This window comes from Choloepus didactylus, chromosome 22 (assembly GCF_015220235.1).
Source record: "Choloepus didactylus isolate mChoDid1 chromosome 22, mChoDid1.pri, whole genome shotgun sequence".
NCBI classification, from domain to species: Eukaryota; Metazoa; Chordata; class Mammalia; order Pilosa; family Megalonychidae; genus Choloepus; species Choloepus didactylus.
This window is the reverse complement of record NC_051328.1, coordinates 30,622,831-30,647,256: the sequence shown is the minus strand read 5'-3', so window position 1 is coordinate 30,647,256 and position 24,426 is coordinate 30,622,831. Positions and strand designations below refer to the sequence as shown.

Below are 24,426 nucleotides of genomic sequence, written 5' to 3'. Positions count from 1 at the left end.
GACCTGTGTATAGGAAGCTCCAGACAATAAGGGAAATAAGAATACCCACACAGACACACACACACACACAAAGTAAGGACAGAAATTTAAGTATGGAAGGACTCTCCAAAGGTTATCCCACACCCCAGCAGCAAGCAGGGTGGAAAAGACAGTAGGCTAGCTATCAAAGGCACTGGCTACCGGTCCCAAGTTTAGTTCCCACTGTGAACTTGGACAGGTTTCTAACCTTTTTGGATTTTATTTAACTCCTCTGTAAAATAAGGAGGTTGGATTAGATGATCTCTCTCAGCTGCTTCCTCTCTTATGTTGTCATAGCCTGAATGCACTACTGTCTCCCAGCTCATCACAGGATGGGATGTGGCTACTGTTTGCCTGTATGTTGAGTTCCGCAAGATATTCTCCTCAAAGCTAAGGATTATGTCTCAGAGTTCTGTGTCCCCAGTTGCTGGCCAGTGTCTGCTGAGCAAGCAAGTTCTTAGGAAATCTCTGTTGGATGAATACAATGAATGAATGTCTAAATTCCTTTCCAAACCTAAAATTTTATTCTTTGAGACAGCTGGGTGCCTGGTGCTGATTTTAAAGATTGTGGAGAAAAAAGATCTTCCAACCTTCCTTCACAATCAGTTGTTGTGTCCTGTCCACATTTCCACTTAGGAAGTTACTTTCCCAGTGCCTGTTCAGTCCCTCTTATAAACAAACAGTAGGTTCCCAGGCATCACTGGGAGTGGTCAGAAAAAGAGCAGTGCTCTCACTGCAAAAATCTGTTGGATGAATCCGAGTCCATCCATGCTAATGGGGATGAAGCAGAGCAAACAAATGACTCTGATATCTTTATGACAGACTTGTCAGAATGGAGTATATTATTTAGTTGCAATGAAGTTTTGTTTAAATTACATTTCTTGTGCTAAACAGAAAAAGAATAAGTTCAGGCGAATTATCATAAACTTTGAATTCAGAAAGGATAAAGATAGCTTGTCATTTTGTATTCCTTGTCCCTTTTACTTTTCTTAGTTCCTGACTTTTTTGTGTGTCAGGTCTTGGTTGGTATCTGCGGTTGGGGTAGGTCATTGGGCTGTGTACAGAAGGGAAAGGAGTTGATCATTGCTGATTAGTAGATGACTGGACAAAATACCTGAAAAAGACAAGCTTGGTTCAGTTCTCTTCACCTGCATGCGCCAGTCTCTGTCCTCGGGGAAGCTGGCTGTTCAGAGCGGAAGGCCACGCTCCCTGGATAGGATTAGTCTTTACCGAGAATTTATCGTAGTAAGATCAATAAAGTAGTGTGACATTCAAGAGGAGGTGGTAGAAATGTCAGTGTTAGTTTAAAAAACATCTTGGTAATTAAAGTCTGGATATAGTCTATGAGTATGATATTTTGGATGTATCTGTGAGTGGGCAAGTACGTGGTACATTTCTCTTGACTTTGGTAGTTCGGAGATGTATGGGCCCCAGAAAAACATGTTCTTAAAAATTAATCCGTTCTTGTAGGTGTGAACCAACTGTAAGGAGGACATTTGATGAGGTTATTTTAGTTAAAGTCTGACCCAAATCAATTAGGATGGGTCTTAATCCTATTAGTGGAGCCCTTTGTAAACAAACTGAAATTCAGATAGAGAGAAAGCCATGAGAAGCAAAAAGCTGAAGGTCAGCGGAACCCAGAAGATAACGGAGAGGCCCGGAGAGGCCGCCATGTGCATTGCCACATGACAGGGGAGCCCAGGATCAGGGGTCACCGGCAGCCAGCCCCGGAACACTACCGTCTTCAGGAAGAGAGCATCACCTTGATGATGACTTGATTTGGACTTTTTCCTAATCTCAAAACCATGAGCTAATACATTCCCATTGTTTAAGCAAACCCATTGCATGGTATTTGCTTGAGCAGCCAAGGAAACAAAAATAACTTGCAACAGGTGAATAAGGGTTCTCTTTTTAATGAATAACTTGTCTTCTGTGACACCTTAGAACCAAGAATAGAAAATTCACAGCTTACAAGGAGAGGGGAAGGGACAGGGTGTCTGTCAAAGCAGACTTTGTGACAGCACCTCGCCCTTGTGGCTTAGGGTCCAAAACAAAGAGAAAACAGTGATTGTATACTGTGGATCTGGGGTCTGGTGCACTGGTTCCTTACAGCAGAGAAATCGCCAAGGGAATTCTGACCGCGCTCCTTCCACAGCTTTCCAGTAGGTACAGCTGCCAAGAGCCTGTAAGAAACCGGTCCTGATTTACTGCCTTCCAGCTAGGCACAGTTCTCAAAGAGGGAGGTGCACTGCTGACATGCTGTCTGCAGTGTTCTTTGATGGCATAGAGGGTCACCTGCCCCTTGGCAGCAACTCATTCTTGACTCACTCCGCTTTCTCCTGCAATCCTGATTGATGTACCTCAACAGCAGTTGTAGGGATGTGGTTAAATCTGCCTTCCTGAAAGCTGTGATGGCATGAAGCCAGGACTGTGCCCCGAAAGCCCCCTGTCAAGAAGGAAGGAAGTGTAAGAGCTTGGAAACCTGTGGGGATCCTACATACCGGGTTCCAGGAAGGAGCTGAAGATGCTTTCAAGTATAATGAGCCTCTCACAGGTTTCGGCTGCTGCTGTGTGTGTGTCATTCATTTTGATGAAGCCTCAAATAAAAGGCAGGTTATAGTACTTTAGAGACTGTCAGATTAGCAAGCCATAAACTGTGTTAATAACCCAGTGATGATAGACCTAGAAACTTTCCCCAAAAGCGTAATAGTGCAGGTGACATTTTACTGATATTTAGTAGTAAAGCAAAGGGAAATTTATGGGGTTTTTTCCCTTTTCTAGAAACCTCACCTGCTATGCAGCAAAATCAGTTTTTCATAGACTTCTTAATGTGATTTGTCAGAAAGTTGGTATAATCTGGTAATGCTACCAGAGGTGTAAGCAGAGGGGAATAGAAGGTGTGCAGGCCTGTGGTGTTACCCAGGCAAAATGGGGAACCCTGGGTTTTTTGAGAGCTGATTGGAGAATAAAAGTGGAAATGTATTTCCCTTAGAAGTCCCGCATTTGAAAGTGTTCTGGACATCTTCTAATCTGAGCGAATTCTCTTTTACTAATTGGGTCTGTGATCCAGTGACATCGTTGAGTGTGTCAGGGCTGCTATAACAGATACTGCACTGGTTGGCTTAAACAACAGGAATTGTTTGTCTCTCAGATTTGGAAGCTCAAAGTCCAAAATCAAGGTATTGACAGGCCATGTTTTCTCCCACGTCGGTAGCGTTCTGGTGGTGGCTTGCTGGCCATCAGTCTCTGCCTCTTTCACATGGCAGTCTCTCTCTTTTGGTCTCCTTCTATGGCTTCTGATACTACTGTATCCAAATTCCTCTGCTAATAAGGTCGCCAGTCATACTGGACTGAGGCCCATCCTGATTTAGTTTCCATATTCCCAGTCTGTGCTCCACTTCTGGTAAATTAAGATAGGTGCGTGTGTGTGTGTGTGTTGATGGAGAGATTGTTTTAGGGTTTGAATTAACTGGAAAGAATTTTTAGAGTATGTTAATTGAAAGCTCATAAAGAGCTATTTTGGAGTCTTAAGCAAATTTGGTGAGTAAAATAGCTCTCAGAAAATACCTGAAGTAAACGTCTTGTCCTAGAGGAGAGACAACAGTACACCACACCAAGACGCAAGAGGGACCTTGGTGTGTCCTGGGTGTGCATCTTCCATTGGTTTGACCTCTGTCATGTCAGTGAACCTTTCTCAACTTGGTTTATTTGTCCACCTCAAAAACAAGGATGCTGCCGACTGCGCCACCTATTCCTGAGTTGATCTCCAGCTCTGCGTGTAGCGGGGTATGATCAACAGGGAAGCACACATCCTCTCCACCAGTGTTAATAGAATGAGAATGTTGTGGGTATTTGTTTAGCCAAATGGTCTTGTGTCTGTGTGGATACTGACCACCTGGCTCACCCCAAAGCAGGGGTGCTGCATCGTCCTTCAGCCCTGTGCAGCAGGGAGGCGGGGGCCAGGGGACATTACGTCATCTCAGAGGCGCCCCTCCAGCTCTGAGATTCAGTGATCCTCTTTCACAGGCTGTAGTGAGACTCTGATGAGAAAACGGTTATGAAAGCACTTGGAGAACTAGCATCCTAGGCAAGCAATAAGTATTGTCATTGGTGACGTCGGTCAGCCTCGTGACGTTAGCTCGTAGCGTTGTTAAATGTTTTAAATATCTTCTATATCCCTTTGAAACAGAAAAAGCTTCCAGTTTCCTGCATCCTGATATATATGATTTATTTCATAAAGAGACCAAAAGCAACATTCCTTCCATAGTTTCTTCCCCTAATACTCCCTTTTTCTCTCATATATTTAACATTGCTGGAAACACTTTACCTGCCAGGACTTCAGTCTGGGCGCATGGGATTTCTTCCACAGCCCATGATAGCATCAGCAGCACGCAGACCCAGACTGCACATTCCCTGCCTTTGGGGTGAGGAATGTTCTCCACCCCCAGGAAGAATCAGGGCTCTCACTCACAGGAGTTGAAAGGAAACTGATTTTAGAGTCCTTTTAAGATACTGTGGCTTCCTGCTCATTAGTATTAGGATCTGGCTCTTTTTCTCTTAGAAGAATTCCCTGAGGCTTTAGTGCAGCAATTGTGACAGTGACTCAGAATGGCTAACATTTACTGTACCTTTGCTACAAGCCAGGTGCTGTTTTAAGCACTTTGCATATATAAGATACACTATAACCCCGTAAGAGAGTATCTATTTTGTAGATTAGGAAACTGATGACATGAGGTTAAATAACTCACCTAAAGTCACACAGTTAATGAGAGCTGGAATTTGAACTGGGCCTGTGACTGCAAAGCTGCCCTCTTATCCACACTGCCCGCCTTCCTTGCAAGCTGAGACCTGTCATACTGAGCATTCTGAGGTCTCGGGGAACTAAGGTTTCGGAGGTGTTGAACAGGAAAGGTGCATTGGAATTCTGGTGTGCTTTCAGGGTTCCTCACAGTAGAGAGGAGATATACAGCTCTGAACAGGGCTCCCATTCACATAAACAGCTTTAACCCAGGGAACCCCATGCCAATCAGAAAAATCATTAGTCAAGAGTACCTAGTTTTTACATGCTACCTGTTTCATGTTTTCTTATTCCTTAGATTAAAAAGATCAAGTGGCATGAGCAGCCTTTTGGGGAAAATTGGAGCCAAGAAGCAGAAAATGAGCACCCTAGAGAAGTCCAAGTTGGACTGGGAGAGCTTCAAGGAGGAAGAGGGGATTGGTGAAGAACTGGCCATCCATAATCGAGGGAAAGAAGGGTAAGCAAGTAGAAGCATTTTGCAGTGAAACAAAAAATGTTAGTACCTGGTTTGTCAGCAAAGATCTGTTCTTCTGTGGGGCCAGTCCTATCAATGAGAAAGCCATGGGGGCTGAAGGGAACAGGCCTGTGAGCAGCACTCCCGCCGGGAGTGTCCATGTCTGTCAAGCTGCATTTGCTGAATTATAGCTCCAGTGAACTGTGAGTTGCCTACTTTGTTCACGTAGTCGGATCTGGCTTACTCTGTCACCCTTGGCCTGATCAGAATTATCTGGCCTTCTGAGAAGCCAGACTAGCTCAGATGCTTCAAAAGCAGGGCCAACAGAGTACCTAGATGTGGCCACATAATCCTGAGATTAACCCTTTTTGTCTGGGTCTTGTGGCCCAGGGCAGGACTCCCTGCGTGGAAGGAAGGCCTCTGTGGACACCACTGACTGCAGCCCGCCTGGCCCTCCAGGCTCCGCCAGCATCCCAGGCACCACGGGCACCGGCTTCCTCCCCACTTGAGGATACAAAGAGAATGTCCATAAACCATGTGTTCAGGTTGTAAAACAGATCCCATCTTGTCATTTTTGTCTTCCTGGTGACAAGAAAAGAAAGAAACAATATTCAGTGAGGACTTAGGGAGCCTCAGAAGGAAGCTACAGAGAAGGGTCCTGAAGAAATGGGTCCGTGACTCAAGGTCACCATTCCCCATTCCCAGCCGTGGGTGCTCCTCGCCCTGCTCCTCCCCAGGAAGGTGTCCTCGGGCAGCAGCTGGGCGTCTCTGAGGCTCGGCTTCTTCACTGGTAAAATCAGGATGATGCCACCCTCCGTGGGTGGCTGTGAGATTCCATGAGATAATATGTAGATATAGATAACGTGCATATTGCACACATACCTGACATGTATGTAAAGCACTTTGCAGAGTGCCTGTTGCCTAAAGGGGTGCATTAAGTGGTGGTCATTCAGGTTATTAATAAGCTAAATGATAATAAAGGGAGAGATTTCTTTTGGAGGTCATGTTTCTAAATTAGGCTTCAAGATTATTTGAATGTATTGAGAAGTTGACCAATAGGTTATTTAAGAAAAAAAAGAAAAAAACAAAAAAAGCTTAGATGTGTTTATGAACTTATTTAACTTCCAGACGTCAAGGGCATCTGAGGCAGGCCTGGGACAAAGCACAGGCAGGGCCATCAGTGTTGTCTCAAGGGCCTTGACTCTCCAGCACTCCACCCAGACCTCTTCCACTCTCTAATTAAGCTCTGGTGCCTCCCAGCACCTTTCTGTTCCCCAGTTTTGCACAGTGATCCCAGGCAGCAGGGGAGCTGCCAGGGCTGCACTTTATTGCTTCTCTGAGGATTGATTATATGGGTTGGCCCACATTCACCTTAGCCAAGTTAACACAGGCGTTGTAAAAGTAAGGAGTGGTGCTGTGAGAGATAAGGGAGAGTTAATAAATGTAGAGGAAGAGGAAACAAGATTGAAAAGGACATCTACCCAATGAAGACTTCTTCAGGCCATGGAAAATCACATAAAGGGGATGGAGAACAGCTAACAGAATGCAGCTTTAATGCTTTGCTCATTCCCTCCTTCGCTTCAGGCTTTCTCTCCTTGGCCAGATGAGTCGACCAATCTGATTATTGCGATTGCAGATCTGCAGATCTGATGGCTTCTGTGTCCTGTCTCCTGCTCTTTTCACCTGCCTTCTTCAGTGTCCCCCACACACACCTCCACTCCCTTTCCTTGCCAGGCACCTGTGGGCAGATGAAAGGAGCCCAGCACTAGTCCAGGAAAGGGACTGGAGCTCTGGCTCTCACCATTACTAAGTGTGAGAATCACCTGGGGACTTTTCCAATGTTCAGGTGACAGGGCCACCCCTGTACACTTCTGCTGAACCAAGAGTCTAGAAGAGATGGGTCACAAACATCTGTATCTTTAAGTCCCTCCTTAGGTGACGCACTGTCAGGGTTGAAAATCACTAGACCACTGGATAAAATTCTAGAGGAGAAAGCAGGAAAACTGACTGCAGGTGAGCCCTTCCAGCACATACACTAAAGAGCCAACCTCAGAATACGTGACATTGGGAAGGGCATGAAGATTTTTGAGACGTGCGTCCAGGGCCTCATTGTTGAAAAGGAGGGAAGCACAAGAACCAAGCCTTCAAGGTCTGTTTGGGCAGAGACAGGTCAGGCCCCTGAATTCTCTTACACAGATGCCAACAAGAGTGAAAGCGTCATCACCTGGGGAAAGGGGACACTGAAACCCAAGGAGTTTATCTCAGAAGAATGTCTATGAGTCATGTTTGCTCACTGTCATATTCATTATAGGACCTTTTACAAGTACCATGTTTAAACTGATCTCATATGCCATAATTCAGGTCATGAATGGCTGATTAAAAGATTCCTTTTCAGCAGCCCTGGTGAGAATAAGCTTAGATTGTAGTTAAAATATTATGATTGTGCTTTTTTGTAGAAGTAATTACGGTTCAGCAAGTACTATTACATCTTTCCCCTTGTGATGATTTGACTGGCTTTGAAGCTAGATTGGTCAGTATTTGGTTATTGTCCAATTTTTTCAAAGGTGGTTTTTAAACATTCACCTGAGGAAACAAGGCTCTTTGAAAAACAGTAGACACAGAGTCAGAACTACAAAAAATTTAGACAATGGGAAAATGCGATACAGATTTTAAAAGTTATGCTTATTGTGTTTAAAGAAGCAAATGACAAGCTTGAAAATATTTTTAGGAAGAGAAAACTATAAGAAATGACCTAAGATTTGAAAAGACCCAAAAGAACATCTAGAAATGAAAAATATAATAATCCTTATTAAAAAGTAAAGGGGAGCCGGCCTCTCCTCCTTCTGGTACTTCTCGGAGCAGAGAACCTCAGCAGCCGTGCGCGCTCTGCACCTATGGAGATCCCTGGGAGCCTGTGCAAGAAAGTCAAGCTGAGCAATAACGCGCAGAACTGGGGGATGCAGAGAGCAACTAATGTTACCTATCAAGCCCACCATGTGAGCAGGAACAAGAGAGGTCAGGTGGTGGGGACCAGAGGTGGCTTTCGTGGTTGCACAGTTTGGCTAACAGGCTTATCTGGAGCAGGGAAGACAACAGTAAGCATGGCTTTGGAGGAGTACTTAGTGTGCCATGGTATTCCGTGTTATACCTTGGATGGTGACAATATTCGTCAGGGTCTCAATAAGAATCTTGGGTTTAGTCCTGAAGACAGGGAAGAGAATGTTCGACGCATTGCGGAAGTTGCTAAGCTATTTGCAGATGCCGGCCTAGTATGTATCACAAGTTTTATATCACCTTATACTCAGGATCGCAACAATGCAAGGCAAATTCATGAGGGTGCAAGTTTACCTTTTTTTGAAGTATTTGTTGATGCTCCTCTGCATGTTTGTGAACAGAGGGATGTTAAAGGACTGTACAAAAAAGCACGGGCTGGAGAAATTAAAGGTTTCACAGGGATTGATTCTGAATATGAAAAACCAGAGGCCCCTGAATTGGTGCTGAAAACAGACTCCTGTGATGTAAACGACTGCATTCAGCAAGTTGTGGAACTCCTACAAGAAAGGGACATTGTACCTGTGGATGCTTCTTACGAAGTAAAAGAACTGTATGTGCCAGAAAATAAACTTCATTTGGCAAAAACAGATGCAGAAACGTTACCGGCACTGAAAATTAATAAAGTAGATATGCAGTGGGTGCAAGTTTTGGCTGAAGGTTGGGCAACACCACTGAATGGCTTTATGAGAGAGAGGGAGTACTTGCAGTGCCTTCATTTTGATTGTCTTCTTGATGGGGGTGTCATTAACTTGTCAGTACCTATAGTTCTGACAGCTACCCAAGAAGATAAAGAGAGGCTGGATGGCTGCACAGCATTTGCTCTGATGTATGAGGGCTACCGCGTGGCTATTCTTCGTAATCCAGAGTTTTTTGAGCACAAGAAGGAAGAGCGCTGTGCCAGACAGTGGGGGACCACGTGCAAGAACCATCCCTACATCAAGATGGTTATGGAACAAGGAGATTGGCTGATTGGAGGAGATCTTCAAGTCCTGGACCGAATTTATTGGAATGATGGTCTTGATCAGTATCGTCTTACTCCCACTGAGCTAAAGCAGAAGTTTAAAGATATGAATGCTGATGCTGTCTTTGCATTTCAATTACGCAATCCGGTGCACAATGGACATGCTCTATTAATGCAGGACACTCATAAGCAGCTCCTGGAGAGAGGCTACCGGCGCCCTGTCCTTCTCCTTCACCCTCTTGGTGGCTGGACAAAGGATGATGATGTTCCTTTGATGTGGCGTATGAAGCAGCATGCTGCAGTGCTGGAGGAAGGAGTCCTGAATCCTGAAACAACAGTGGTGGCCATCTTCCCATCTCCTATGATGTATGCTGGACCAACTGAGGTCCAGTGGCATTGCAGAGCACGAATGGTTGCGGGTGCCAATTTTTACATTGTTGGACGAGACCCTGCTGGCATGCCTCATCCAGAAACAGGGAAGGATCTCTATGACCCAACTCATGGTGCCAAAGTGCTGACAATGGCCCCTGGCCTAATCACCTTGGAAATAGTTCCCTTTAGAGTGGCAGCTTACAATAAAAAGCAGAAGCGTATGGACTACTATGACTCTGAACACCACGAAGACTTTGAATTTATTTCAGGAACACGAATGCGCAAACTTGCCCAAGAAGGCCAGAAACCTCCTGAGGGTTTCATGGCTCCCAAGGCTTGGACTGTGCTGATGGAGTACTACAAAACTTTAGAGAAAGTTTAAGCTGTTAACCTACTCACTCCACCTTTGACACTTCACTGATTAACACACAGGGACCACACAGTCACTGTGGGCCTTGCTTTGTGGTGGCGTATGTCTGGAAGCACTTCTTAAAAACAGACCGTTTTCCTTAACTAGCATCAGTTTTCGTCTGCCTCATGATTTCTGTTTTGAACTAGTGTAACACACTGCCAGTTTTAATGTATCTTTTCCATTTATTATAGCTAATACTCCTTCAATATGATTTTAAAATCTTGTCTTTTTATATTATATGTATGTTTCTGTCTTACGATTTTTTCAAGCTGTTATCTTGGTCGTAACCAGTAGTACACACATCGAATCTTACTTTTCATCCCTTTAAAGAAAAGAAAAAGCCACTAAATAATAAACTTGGCTAGAGCTTGTTTTGGAATTTTACAAGACATCTGTGGCAATTATATTTTTTTCTACACTGCAAATATGAACTGCCTTTCTTCCTTCCAGTCAGCTATTGATCTCTCAGCTGTTATAATTTAAACTATTCTTATGATCTGTGTAAGCCCTGCATGAACTTTCTTTATTCAATAAAGTTAGATTTTTGGCTTATTTACCTGATAAAAAAAAAAAAAAAAAAAAAAAGTAAAGGGATGGCCCCTCCCATTGGAGGAAAGAAGGTGGTGGTGCCCAGCAGCCAGTGAGGAGAGAGGACACGGGCATCCCCGGTGACTGCCAGACTCCCAGCGCTCTCTCTTCATGCCTTCTGACAGGTTGGGTGGGAGGATGTGTCTGGTATCCCCAAAGAACAGCTGTGCAGGAATCCCCTCACAAGGGCATGCATCTTTTCAGGAATGTCAGTAAGCAGTAGATTTCATTTCAGCACTTTCACCTCCTCAGGTACGTGTACGTCACACAACTAAACGGAAACCTTAACCAGCAAATCAAACCTAGGCCAGAATGAGTGGTATCTCCTTTCTTTGAAAACAGCACCTTCAGGTCAAACCAAAGCAGAAATATATGATTCAAGACCTCTTTCACCTTCCCACCCCCACCCCCAGCCTATCTTTGTCCAGAAAACCAAATGAAAAGGAATTGATAGAATTAGAATCTGCTTCAGTAATCAGTGGCTCAGTAGAAATGGGAAAAGAGAGAAAAGATGAAAAGTGATGGAAAGATCAAGCTGCATGTGGGCGATTTGCCACGTGACGTTGTGTGTGGAGTTTTTACTTGATTACCCAGAATCAGACTTACAGCTCTAGTTGTGAGAACCACTTCAGCTGGATTTGCATTGCCAAGACCTTTTGACTTCCTCTGTTTCCTGCTTGCTTTTGTTAGAGTAGGCCTTACCTACTGTGCTACCAAGCCCACCAGCCCCTTTTTCAAGTGCCATTTGATTCAAATATGTTAGGGCGAAGAGCAGGCCTTGCTAGCTATGTCCTTTGCCCTTGCTGTGCTGTCCCAAGAGTTGCCCTGCTGACCTGGGGATGAATCCACTCACGGGGGCCCTGGGGGTCTTTGCCATCTTCCTGTACACCTGCTGTCCTGCACCGTTGAGAGGATTGGCATTACCAACATGTGGGTCAGAGCCATCGTCAGGACCCTCCCTCCCACCATGGGCTGGACAGCAGCTACTGACATCCTCGATGCAGGAACATTCCTTTTGGAAGGAATCCTCTACCCCTGGCAGTTTCCTAATTTCAGCGCCCTGAGCTGGGGCCTGGGAGATGACTACTTCTGCAGAGGCTCCTGTGTGATATCCATCACCAACCCCACCCTGCACCACTGCCATCCTGGCTGCACCATGACATACCAGCATGTCAGAACCTCTGAGGAATCAAAGGCATTTTTACAGCTCTCTTTAAAATACAGTAGATGTTGCAGCATTTCTTTCTGTCAGGGTAGCTCTCAACATAATGCCAGCAATCCCATTACTTAACTCTTTAGTTGTTACTGAAAATTGTTGGCTCATCTTTGCTCTCTGACCTTCTTGGACGTGTGAGATGGGAAATCATGAAACAAGGAGCCAGCTAGCTAGCTTGCAGAGTTCACATTTCCATCCTGGGATCCACTCAATTCAGAAGTTAGCCTCCACATGTTCAAAAGGCTTTAATTAACACAGCTGGGCTCTCCAGAGAGGGTGGTTTCAGTTCTGGTGGTTTGGGGAGTGCAGCGTAGCCAGGTGTGGGTTCAGTGGGGGTTCCAAATGCAGTGCATTTCCTTTGGCTGAAGGCTAAATTATTCATTTCTCCAGTGGCACTGCTGCTTTGTAGAGATGCATTCTAGGTGTTAAAGCCCTATTTAAGCAATCATTGCAGTCTGCCTGTTTTCTCAAAATCTTTCTAAAGCAAAGGCAGAGCATCTGATCCCTGTTTCTTCTTACCTGAAATAGTACCTCCTGGCTGTATTCAGCTTATGTTTACCATGGAGAACATAGTATAGGAGTGTCTGGAAAGAAAATCTGCATCTTATTGCTACCCTCAAATTTGTCAAATGCATTGATTTTCTTTTTCTTCTGTAACAAAATAGTATATAAGGAAATAAAATAGTAAGTGGGTGGATTTAACATTAGATTATAACAACCAAAAAGAGAAACCATGAACTGGAAAATAGAAGAAATCATCCAGAATATAGTTGAGAGTGACAAAAAAATAATATGGAAGGGAGGTTAAGCAATTTGGAAAAAGAGTGAGAAGACCTAGCATATATTCAATCGGAATTCTACTGTGTAAAGAAACGGAGGAAAATTCTTGAAGCTTTTCCAGAAAAGATGAAAGATACTTCATTAAAGATTTTAAAAACCTAAAGAATCCTAAGATAAATAAACAGAAATCCACAGTTAGACACATCAAAGTGAAACCGCAGAAAACCAAAGACAGAGAAAAATCTTAAAAACAGCCAGAGAAAAGAATGGATAGACTTCCCTTAAAGGAGGGACAAGTGACTTCTCATGAGTAACAGTGGAAGCCAAGGAACAATGGAATGATATGCTCAAAGTGCTGAAAGGAAACTACTACCAATCTTGACTTCCCATTTACGTGTGTACTTTGTGTGTGTGTGTGTGTGTATAGATATAGAGTAAGAGCAAACACAGACATTTTCAGAATAATAAAAAGCTAAGAGGGTTGCCACCAGTAGATCCTCATCCAAAGAAATTTAAAGGAGATACTCTGGCAAAAGGAAAGTCATGCCAGATAGAAGGTCTGGTGGTTTGGGGAGTGCAGCGTAGAAATTGAAGAGCAAAGAAAGAGGCAAATATATAGTAAATTTAAATGAACATTGACTGTATTAAACAATAATAATATCTTGTACTTCTTTTTTCCTTAAAGCAAGGAAAATTTTAATTTAATATTTTATATTGAATAATTATAATTTAATATTTTAATACTAATTAAAATACTGGAAGCAAAGTGGAAGGTGATAAATGCAGTTTAGTGGGGCTTTTTCTTTTTTTCTTAGTGAAGTAGTAGGTTTACAGAAAAATCATGCCAAAAATACAGGGTTCCAATATACGCCCACACACATACAGCTTTTCCCGTTATTAACATTTTGCATTAGTGTGGTACCTTTGTTACATCTGATGAAACAATATTATGATTATACTGTTAACTGTAGTCCATAGTTACATCAGGGTTTACTGTTTTTGTCGTACAGTCCTTTTTTTTATTATTATTCTACTAACATATATACAACCTAAAATTTCCCCTTTAAACCACATTCAGATATATAATTCAGTGGTGTTAATTAACATTCACAGCGTTGTGCTACCATCACCACTATCCATTGTCAAACTTTTCCTTCACCCCAAACAGAAACTCAATACCAATAAAGCATTAAGTCCCCATTCCCTACCCCGACCCCAGCCCTGGTAACCTGTATTCTAGTTTCTGACTCTGTGAATTTGGTTATTCTAATTACTTCATATCAGTGAGATCAAACAATATTTGCCCTTTGGTGGTTGGCTTATTTCACTCAACATGATGTCTTCTTCCATGTTGTCACATGTATTAGAACTTCATTCTTTATACATGTGAGTAATATTCCATTATACATACCACATTTGTTTATCCATTCATCAGTTGATGGACACTTGGGTTGCTTCCATTTTTTGGCAGTTGTGAATAATGCCTCTGTGAACATCAATGTGCAAGTGTCTGTTTGCATCCCTCCTTTCAGTTCTTTTGGGTATATACCTAGTAGTGTGATAGCTGGGTCATATGGTAATGCTATACTTAGCTTTCTGAGGAGCTGCAAAACTGTCTTCCACAGCAGATGTGCCATTTTCCATTGCCACCAGCAGTGAATGAGTGTTCCTATTTCTCTACTTCCTCTCCAACACTTGTTATTTTCTACTTTTTTTAATAGCAGCCGATCTAGTAGGTGTGAAATGTTATCTCCTTGTGGTTTTGATTTACATTTCCCTAACGACTAATGTAGTTGAATATCTTTTCCTGTGCTTATTGGTCATTTGTATATGTTCTTTGAAGAATGTATATTTAAGTCTTTTCTTCATTTTTTAATTGGGCTGTTTATCTTTGGAATTTAATTTTCCAATGATCTTGTATTATTCAGGTAGAGGGTAAAGATATTGATGACTAAGTGTACATATTAAAATTTCTAGAATAGAAACAGAATATATAATTTCCAAAGTAGTGGATCGAGAAAAATGGAATTTTTTTTTTCATCCAAAAAGAAGAAAAGAAGACATAAAAGGAGCATTAAAGAAACAGAACAGGCAGGACAAACAGGAAGCACAAAGAAGGTAGATTTAGAACTAAATATTTCAGTGTTTTCATTAAATGAAAGTAAAGATAGAGATGACATTGAATTAAAACAAATAAAACTTTTTGCTGTTTTAAAGAGATAGATATAAAACAATGGTGTACAAAAATGTTCAAAATAAAAAAGATGAGAAAAAAGATAATGCTAACACTAACAAAAGAAAAGTGATGTAGCCATATTAATATTAGACAAAATAGACTTTAAGGCAAAAAAAATTACCAGAAATAGAAAGGAGGTCACTTCATAATGATAAAACTTTAATCATAATCATTCAAATTCAGTGTACCATTTGGCATTCTCTAGTGAGTCATATTCTATGACTTAGCAGTTCTACTCCTAGCTCTATTCCCAACAGAAATTAATTATATTTTCCCAACAACTCATGTGAGAATTTAATAACAGTGCTATTTATAAAAGCCCAAAACTGGAAACAACTCAAATGTCCATCCACTAACAAATATAACAAAAAATAAAATAAGTAAATAAACAAGAAAACAAAATAAAAATTTATCAGCAGTATAATGGATTAAATAATTGTGGTATATTCACACAATAGCATACTATTCAGCAGTGAGAATGAATACGGATAAATTTCAATAAAAGAATAACACAAAGAAGTACATGCGGTATATAATTCCATTTATATGAAGATCAAAAGCAGGCAAAGCAGGCCCTACCCCAATCAAGATGGCGGAATGAGAAGCTTCAGGGCTCCATCTCCCCCACAGAAGCTTTGAACAACCAGCAAGAACTGGCAGAGAAATGTCATTCTGAAAGCTCCAGGAAAACAGTTACACAATGGCAGTAATAGGCCGAGCTCCGAATCAAGAAAAAAACTGCTGAAAAGCAGTAGGATCTTGTGGTGCCCTGGCTGGCCCCTCCCTCATCCCCTCACCAGCTGGGCTTGGAGCCACCTGCCCTCCCAGTGCCCCTCCCAGTGCCAGTTCCTGGTCTCAGTTCCTGAGGGAGCAGAGTTACCTTTGTGCACATAATGGGAGCATGTATGTCGGGCCTGTTCTCTCTGGTTGTGGCTTGAGAGACTGATCCAGGACATTCGTGGCATGTTTCCCATTCTGTAACCTGCATGAGAAGGGTGGCTCATAGAGCAGTCCTACAGAACACTGTGGGAGAGGGGGCAAGTGGCTGCCTGGGGCAAGAGACTGCTGGCCATAGGACACTCGGTATTGTGCCTGGGCCTGGGAGGAAACTGCTTCCTGGGGAAGGGGGGACATTCATATCTGTGGAAACGGAGACTTGCCAGAAGATAAAGCATTAAAAGTCATCTTTGAGAATGGTCAGACCTGGGATATACCAGACAAAGACTTTTAGCAAAATGGTCCTAAATGTGTTCAAATAGCTAAAGAAAAACATGGACAAGGAACTAAAGGAAATTAGCAAATCAGTATAAGAACACAAAGAGAATACTAATAGAGAGATGGAAATTCTGAAAAGGAACCAAACAGAGCTGATGAAGACCACAGTGATAGAAATTAAAAATCCCTAGAGGTGTTCAACAGCAGAACGAAGCTGGCAGAAGAGAGAATCAGTGAACTTGAAGATAAGACCATTAAAATCATCCAGTCTGAGGAGCAGAAGGAATAAAGAATGAAAAAGTGAACAGAGGCTGAACGATATATGCACTGTGGGAGTCCCAGATGGAAATGAAAAAGAGAAAAGGCAGAGAAGATATTCAAAGAAATAATGGCTGGAAATTTCCTAATTTTAATGAAAAACAGGCAAAATGCATGTGTACATTAGGTCAGTTTGTTAAAGATGCAAGTCACAAAAGAATACATACAGTATAATTCTATTCATGTCAATTTCAAAAATAGGAAAACTGAATTACAGTGTGGAAGGAACAAAAGCTTGAAAGGAAAGCAAGGAAATGAGGATGCAGACGTTCTGGGCGAGATCACCCCTTGCTGGGGCAGAGGCTTTGTGGAGAGAGTTACACGCAGGCCTTCGAGGCCAGCTGTGCTCGCCGTCTTGACCTGCCTGTAGCTGCATGAGTGCTGGCCTTAAAACAATTTATTTATGTTGCACTTTTTTGTATGTGTTATATTTTACTTAAAAGAAGTAAAAAGAAAGGACATGAAAAGAAACAGAATTCACATCTTAGCTCTACCACCTACTTGCCATGGGCACTAGCCCCAGTTTCTTCATCTGTAAAGTAGAAATTCTTTAAACATACCTCTTGGGGTTCTTCTGAGAATTAAGTAGGGGAAGTGGCTGGCACATTTCTAAATAGCAGTCACCTCCCTTTTCCCCGAGCCCGCTGCTCACGCTTCTTTCTCCCCACCTGTCATTGCTGACCAGACTGAATCCAGGGTTTTATGGAAAAGCTAGGTGCTTTGTTCCTTTAAAGCCGTTCCTGACTTACTCCGCTTCAGGATGTTTTCCACAGTGGGGACAAGTACAGCTTGGGGGTCTCTTCCCGGCTCCCTGGCTGGTCTCTTCTTTCTTGGGCTTTTAAGCCTGGATGTCCAATTCACATGTCAGACTTAACGCCCAAAACCAAGTACTTGCTTTCTCTCAGTTAAAGAAACCCTTCCTCAGATGACCCAGAAAATGGCACCAGCCATCCTCCCCATTGTTAAGGAGAAACCCGGGAGTCAGCCTTGGTTTCCTCTCTTTCCACTCACGTCCAGCAAGTCCAGGGGGTGGCTCTTCACATGTTTCTGCCGATGCTTCTTTGTCCAGCCTCGCTCTCGCCAGCCCAGGACAAGCCCCCATCATCTTGTGCCTGGATGGCGGCAGGGGTCTCCCCCACAATGCTCCCTGCTTTAGTCCATTCTCTACATGGCAGCCAGTTAAAAATGTAAACCGTTTCTCATCTCTCCCTTGCTAAAAGCCTCTAGTAGCTCTTAAAGAAAACATGAAACTCCTTACCCTGGCCTGCCAGGCCCCCCTGAGCTGTCCCCTGCCTGCCTGGTCCTCTTCTCCCCCTGCACCCTGCAGCACAGCCCCCTGATGCACCGCTGTGTGTCACTCAGGGCTCGCCTGGGATGGCACCCCCTGAGCTGACCAGCTTTCTCAAGAGCTCATGTTCAGGAACTCACAATCCCCTCATCTGTTTTGTTTCCGCCCAGGTGTGATCAGCTGACACACACAGTAGTGTGTTGTGTAGGCTGAGCCCCAGGGGCAGGTCCTGCTGACCACCCTGCCCCCAGCACCCCCCCCAGCACCACCCACCCCAGAGCAGGCACTCATAAACAAGCCCTTGCACCGTCCACACACCCATCCCATCAGCTACCAGAGAGCCGTGGCTTTCATGTGGGGCCTAGTAGGATTAGAATTAACTGCCTGGAAAAGGCGGCCTAACACAGAGTGATGTCTCCCTCCACACGTCATTTTCAGTCAGCGGCGCAGGGTTAAATGCCTGTCCCAAAGAGTCTTCTGTACAGCAAAGAACTGCTCCCTTTCCTCCGAGCCCCAGAAGCCCAGAGCCCAGGGCAGCATTCCCGGACCACTGCCAGCATTCCACACCCCGGGCGCCCGCACTGCCTTCCTCTCCGGCCCTGTGACCTGATGACACAGGTGGCCCGGCTGTGTGCAGCAGCAGCACGGCTTTCCAGCAGAGCAAGGGCAGAGGCCGCAGGCTGGGGGAAGGAATTGATGCACAGAAAATAAGAAAGTGCCGGCTACAGCCTTGAGTGGCTTTGGCTGCCACCATCCAATCAAATTGAAGGTCAGGGAGCGCCATGATTAGTGTTTTTGTGACTTGGGAAGGCATGAAGGAGGAAACAGAGAAAATAATTTTCTTTCTCTGAAGAATCTATATCCCTGACTTCCAGGAGTTCCTATTTCAGAACCAACACGACTTTGAGGCGATGCAGGAAGAAGGCAGTGGAGAAGAAGATTAAATCACTGTCATTTCATTCTAGTCCTCGAGATGTTTGCAAGTTAGATCCTCTTTCCGAAGGGGTGGCAGGCAGGCCTGGTAGTGTCAGGCAGATTGTTTCTTTTAATTGCATTTCTCAGGGCAAAAAAACAGTACCTATCTTATTGGATCAATTCTAGCATCCGAGTGCTTCCGTTGCCCATTGTTTTGGCCCTGTTAGGAAATGAAGTTTCGACCACTTCTCTTATTTGTGCCACACTGAATCCTTGCTTGGGTAACTGAGCACTGGGTCTGTTGGAACAGTCCCGAAACAGCCTCAATTAGGTCTGCCCTGCTTCAGATTTCCCAGAATCTCCCTGTGCCTTTTCTTTTCCTGACCAGGGTGCAGTAGCCCTTTCGGCATGTGACCACAGGATGGCCATGTGACAGAGCTTTCAGAGGTCAGCCACCCATTGGGCCTCCCACACTAAATCCTCTGCCTTCTTGGTAGAGTGTGTGTTAGACCTTTGATTTGCAGTGTGGGTTCCTGGGCAGCGGTTATGGACATTTCCTTGTAGCATTTTTTTCCCTTCTCTTGTCCTCTTACCTCTTCCCTTTTTCCCTCCCTCCCCATTGGCCTAGATCTCAAGAAAATTTGTGGCAGAACAGTAATTTGGGTTGGAAGATCAAAAAGCTGTCAGAGCCAGTTGTGTCTAACCTGGTTTTGAAAGAAAAAGCTAGAAAATCCCTTAGGTTCTTGATGCTATTAGCACAGCTTATTAACCTCAGCCTAGAAGAGCTGCTGCCTCTTAAATGGGCCCCACAAGGCAGTAGTTGTGGGAAGGGATAATGCCCCCTCACTCCCAGGCTCCCCTGTGGCCTGGCAGGGTCAGGCGCAGACCGGAAAAGCACCAAGATGGGGCACAGGCCGGAGCTGTGATTCCCATTGCACTTGTCAGCTGGCGATGCCGCACTGGCCTCTAGCGCCCTGGAAGTGGCTAAAAACATGTAGGGCTTAGTTTTAAAAGGCTGTACTTTTGGACCACCTTCCAAGGGGATGCCTTCCTCTTTCCAGAGCATTTGGTCTCTGTTCAGTTGTCCCCACTTCTGAGGCTTTGTAATGATGGGAAGTGCAAGCAGAAACTGTGTGACAGCTCTCAGAGCTCTTGTTGCCTTTATTGTTTGCATAGCACTTCTCACAGTTTCAGGTTATTGTCAGACAGGTATTGTAATTTTTATTCCCATTTTACAGAGAAGATTTTAATAAGGCCCAGAAAATTCAGTATCTCACCCAGAGTTGCACAAATGGTCGATGGCAGAGTGGGGCTGATGCCTAGGTCCACCCCCAACTCGTCCTCAGCCCCTTGTCTCTCCTTCAGAGATGGGGGATCCCATCCAGGAGGAGTTCTGTTCATGGTCCGCTCCCTGCAGTAGGCCAGGGCCATCACGGGTCCCTCTTAGTGGCCGCATATGGCTGTGAGCCGGGGGTGGTCGCCAGGCCTGCCTGGGTGGCCTTTGCCCTGGAGAATTGAGTGCCTCCTGCCTGCCCCTCCTCTCAGCCTGAACCCTGCCTGAACCTGCCTCCCTAGCACCGAACTGGGCTTCACTCTCCTGGAAGCTGCTAGGCCTTTATTCCTCATTTAAGCATCACTTCCTCTCCTTTAAAGGAAAGAGCTGGAAAGACCACAAGCACCCAAGGCTGCGAACTTTCTCCTCCTTCCCCCCAGACAGGTAGCGCTGGGTGATGGCTCTCTCGAAACATGCCCTCCTTTTCCCCTTGCCCCTTCGGGTGCCTGAAGACCCAGCGCGCTCTTATGCCATGGTTCACCCCTCTTTTCTGCTGGGCATTTCCAAGGGCAGTTAAGCACACCGCCATCAAGATGCTGACCCCACAGTAATGAACTTCACCCAGGATGAGGGGGCTGGGGGGCAGAGGGCTGGTTCCTTGGAATGTGATGAAGCCCCTCGTCAGTTTTGGCTGAGAGCCCACTTGAGAATCCCAGATCTTTATATCTTTATGTGTGTGCTTTATATCTACACCTCCCCTCCACTGTCTCCCTGGTGTTCTCTCCTTATCAGGAGTCCGCGGAATCCAGGTTTGCCAGGAAAGGTGACTGGAGAGGAGCTAAGGCTCTGTCAGTGAACTGCTTTGCAGTCCTCTTCCTCGTAGTTCTTAATTCAGGAAGCCCCAGCCACAGCACAAGCAAGTTCATTGACAGTTTTACAAGCTTTCTCCCGACCCTCAGAACCTCTTCTGTCCACCCCCTTCCCCCCCTGCGCAAATGGCGCTGGGTGGGTAGTTGTTTCCTTAGAGAAGACCATGGAGCCTGTCACCACCCAGGTGCTGATGAACAGTCCAGAGGAGACCAAATACTCGGCTGGGGAGCCCTCCTCAGCCAACGCCAGCCTCCCTCAGCCTTGCCTTGGTGGGGACTGTGAGCTTCGACAGTCCTAAGAGAGAAAGAGTTCTGTGGACAAGTGTAGGCCATGGTGCCTCTGGGGGGAAAAATGCTTGTCCGTGGGTCCTTTGGGGAAGAGCAGCAGGCTCACATCTTAAAGCCAAGCTCCACGTGAACACTGAACCAGAAGAACCCACACAGCAGGGGTGGGGAAGGCTCTGCTGCACGCTGTGGCAGAGAGACGGCCTCCCCTCTCCACCTGAGTGGGGCTGCCAGGGAAAATGCAAACTTGACTTCAGATGAACAACAAATAACATTTTAGTGTAAGTATGGAACGTTGCCTGGGACATGCTCTTGGCTAAAAATTTATTTATCTGAACTTCATATTGAACTGGACATCCTGTGATTTATTTGATAAATCTGGCAACCCTAACCCTGAAGTCTGTATTAAACCCAAGAGCAGGCTGTGCTGTTGTGTCCCCAGCCCGTTCTGGCCTCTTGTTGATGGTTTTGACATAGCAGCTCAGTGCCTGACCTGGTACCAGGGGTGGTTACTAGTCCCTGACAACACACATCACAAGAGCTGGCTGCTCCCCTTGGATCATCCTCTATCCCCGGGACCCTGGTGGCAGTGGCCTCCTGGAAAGCTGGTGACAGCGTTAGCTACCACTTATTGAGCAGTTGCTGTGAGCCAAGCATTATAGATGTGCCGTTTCATTGAATCTTCACAACGGCTCTTCCGAGTATAGATAATTCTGCCCCCCCCCCCCTTTTTTTTCCAAATTAGGAAACTGAGAATTGGCCAGGTTGTGTGGCTTGTCCAGTCACACAGCCAGCCAGTGGCAGGGTCAGGATTTGAACTCAGAGCTCTCTGGTCTCAGAGCCTGTATGTTTCTTGCCACCCATTTGTAATAAGACGTAGGGGTATAGCAGCAGGCATTCATGGCAAGCAGGTAGGATGGCCTGGACTTCACAGGATGCTTTGAGGGGGGAAAACTGCTGTTGGGAGACCCTGAACTCAACAAGGAGACTAAGTTCCTGAACCTGAGAATGTTCTCACCATAAATGTAAATGACCTCGTAATGACAGATGCACATTTTCCACAGTGCAACAGAAGAAAAATTAGTGCAGAGATTCAATTATGTCTCCCAGTTTTAATGGCAATTTCCCTCTCTCACTAGATTAATTAGCAGCAGAGATCTCCCGCCAGGCAGATAGCGACACACTTTATGGCGAGGAGGTACATTAAAGTGCAGCTGTGTCTCGTGAAGCAGCCAGCCTCGCTCTTGGCCAGTGCCCGCCTCAGAGCTACGCTTTCTGCCCGCTTGCCTGGGAGGACCGAGGGACACCTTGTCTGCTGAACCCAGCCCCAGATGAGGAGCAGAGTGCAGCCTTCTCGGGGCACCTTTTATGGGGACTGGGGGTGGCCGGGGCACCTGATCTCCTAAGAGAAATTTAGGGAAGCAACCAGCCCCAAATTGGGTGGAGGATACAAGGAGAGGAGGGAAGGGTGAGGGTAAAGGAGGGGGTAAAGGCACCTAAAAACCTGGGACGTGTGCACCTTGATGTTTGAGGACTTTGTCACGTGAGAATGTTTTTTTAAACCCTATTTCAATTTGTTCACATTTTGTTGGGTGTGTGCTGGATGCATAGCTTTCTCTCCCCCACCAACTCAATACAGCCACTGAACCGTGAGGTGCCGCACCATCGATGGCCTGGAAATGCAGCAAGGCCCTTTTCCTGTTGAGAAAAATGAGACTCAGAGATGTTCTGTCCTTGACCAAGGTTGCCCAGCTAACCTGAGCTGGATCTGAACTCGGGCTTGACTAAGCCCCTGTTCTTTCTTCTTTCCTTTATGTCTTGATACAAAATTACACTGTTTTCCTGCCTCACCATCTCTGATGTCCTTTCGTTTGGTAAATTGTTGCCTTCTCTTTTACATTTTATTCTTATTCACATGTCAACTAGAAACATCCTTGACGAGATCAAATGAGAGTCCCTGGTGGTCGCCCTGGGCACCGGCTGTGGCCATCCCCAGTGACCCAGTGACCCCGTGACCCGCGGGGCCAGTTCACACCGGGGCGGGGGCGGGCATGGCGCAGGGAGGCAGCTTCTGTTACTGTGTTCAGCTGACAGTCACCTTTCTCATCTCCTTCTAGGTACATCGAACGGAAAGCTTTTCTAGACCGAGTGGATCACAGGCAGTTTGAAATTGAACGAGATCTCAGGCTGAGCAAAATGAAGCCTTGATGCTGTGGGGGAAGATCAGCAGCAGTTAAATCCTGTTTACAATGTGAGCTCCTTGTACATCTGTGAAATGTTTCCGGTTTTTCTCATCAGCTGTTGCCCAGCAAGGGTCTTTTTTCCTACATTGAAGTTCTATCTGTGTATCTTGATTGCACGTGATTTCATTCATTTTACTTTGAAAAGTTTGTCCTTAAAAAATTAAAAAAGTTGGTCCTGTGAGAGGCTGGTGAAGATGATGATGCCATCTCTCGCCTTCCCCTTGTTCTGCTGCCAAGTTCAACCCAGGCCGAGCCAACACATTCCAGGCCTGCCCAGGATGATGGACTCTCGCCAGCCATGCTAGAGAGAGCTGACCAACCTAGATGTGAATTTCCCGGGACACTGGGGCCAGGAGGCCATCGCCTCTGAAGTCAGCCTTGCCCCTGAGACCCAGGGAAGGAGGCCAGCTAGTGCTGGGAGAACACCAGGGCCCTGGCAGTTTTGCTCTTGCTTCTCCCCTGACCTCTCCTTCTCCTGAATGGGATTCCCATTGATGTAATATAAGGCAGAAAATAAGGATATGCTATTGCCAAATTAGAGGCTTTCTTCCTTTCAGCCTTTTTTCTCTTCCCAAAGTTAGAGTCAACCTCAGCTATGCTTCCACCTCAATAACTCAGTTTTTGGTTTGTCAAAGAAGATTCTAAAGGGCTTTTTCTTTTTTATACTCTTTTAAGAAAACTTAAATTCCAAACCTCCTGCTTAGAGTCAGAAATTCTCTGGGGAGCAGCAAGGAGGGGCGTAACAAACAAATCTGCGATGAAGAGGGCTGTGGGGGTAGAGACCACTCATATTAATAAAGCATTAAACCCCAGGACCTGTGCTGTGTGTGTTTCTTGGGCAACATGAACAGGATTGGAGGAAGGTAGGGTTTAGAAGACCAGGACCCAGTTCCTGCTTAGACATCGACCAGCTGTGTGACCTTGACCAAGGGCCAATTTTCTGGTCTGTAAATGGCATTAGTAACACCAGTACCTCTAAGGGGTGAAATGAGCTAACAGCAGACCTAAGGGGCATGACCACTAGCCCACGGCAGCCTCCCATCCAGTCCACCAGGATGGAGTAACCAAGACCTGATTGCCAGTCCTAAATGGTGATGGGGTTGTGGGCCTCACTACTCAGAATGTTAGTTT

General features: G+C 45.2%; 2 protein-coding genes across 3 annotated transcripts in view; both read left to right on the top strand.

Moving 5' to 3' along the window:
• Nucleotides 1–23,476, top strand: part of CFDP1 (craniofacial development protein 1) — a 140,630-nt gene extending 117,154 nt beyond the window's left edge. Inside the window, exons 6-7 of one of the 2 annotated variants that reach the window (XM_037815671.1) lie at nucleotides 5,115–5,273; nucleotides 23,170–23,476. In XM_037815671.1, the coding sequence (XP_037671599.1) occupies nucleotides 5,115–5,273; nucleotides 23,170–23,260 (250 nt within the window). In that variant the 3' untranslated portion in view covers nucleotides 23,261–23,476. The remainder of the gene's footprint in view (nucleotides 1–5,114; nucleotides 5,274–23,169) is intronic. The other variant, XM_037815672.1, reaches the window with a different exon arrangement.
• Nucleotides 8,085–10,625, top strand: LOC119518493 (bifunctional 3'-phosphoadenosine 5'-phosphosulfate synthase 1). The gene has a single exon (XM_037815670.1). It carries the CDS (start codon nucleotides 8,165–8,167, stop codon nucleotides 10,037–10,039), a length of 1,875 nt encoding a protein of 624 aa, XP_037671598.1. The 5' UTR covers nucleotides 8,085–8,164; the 3' UTR covers nucleotides 10,040–10,625.
• Nucleotides 23,477–24,426: the final 950 nt, after the last annotated feature.

Excerpts from the sequence above, each read along its gene's own strand:
- LOC119518493 (XM_037815670.1), top strand. The coding sequence starts at position 8,165 with ATGGAGATCCCTGGGAGCCTGTGCAAGAAAGTCAAGCTGAGCAATAAC.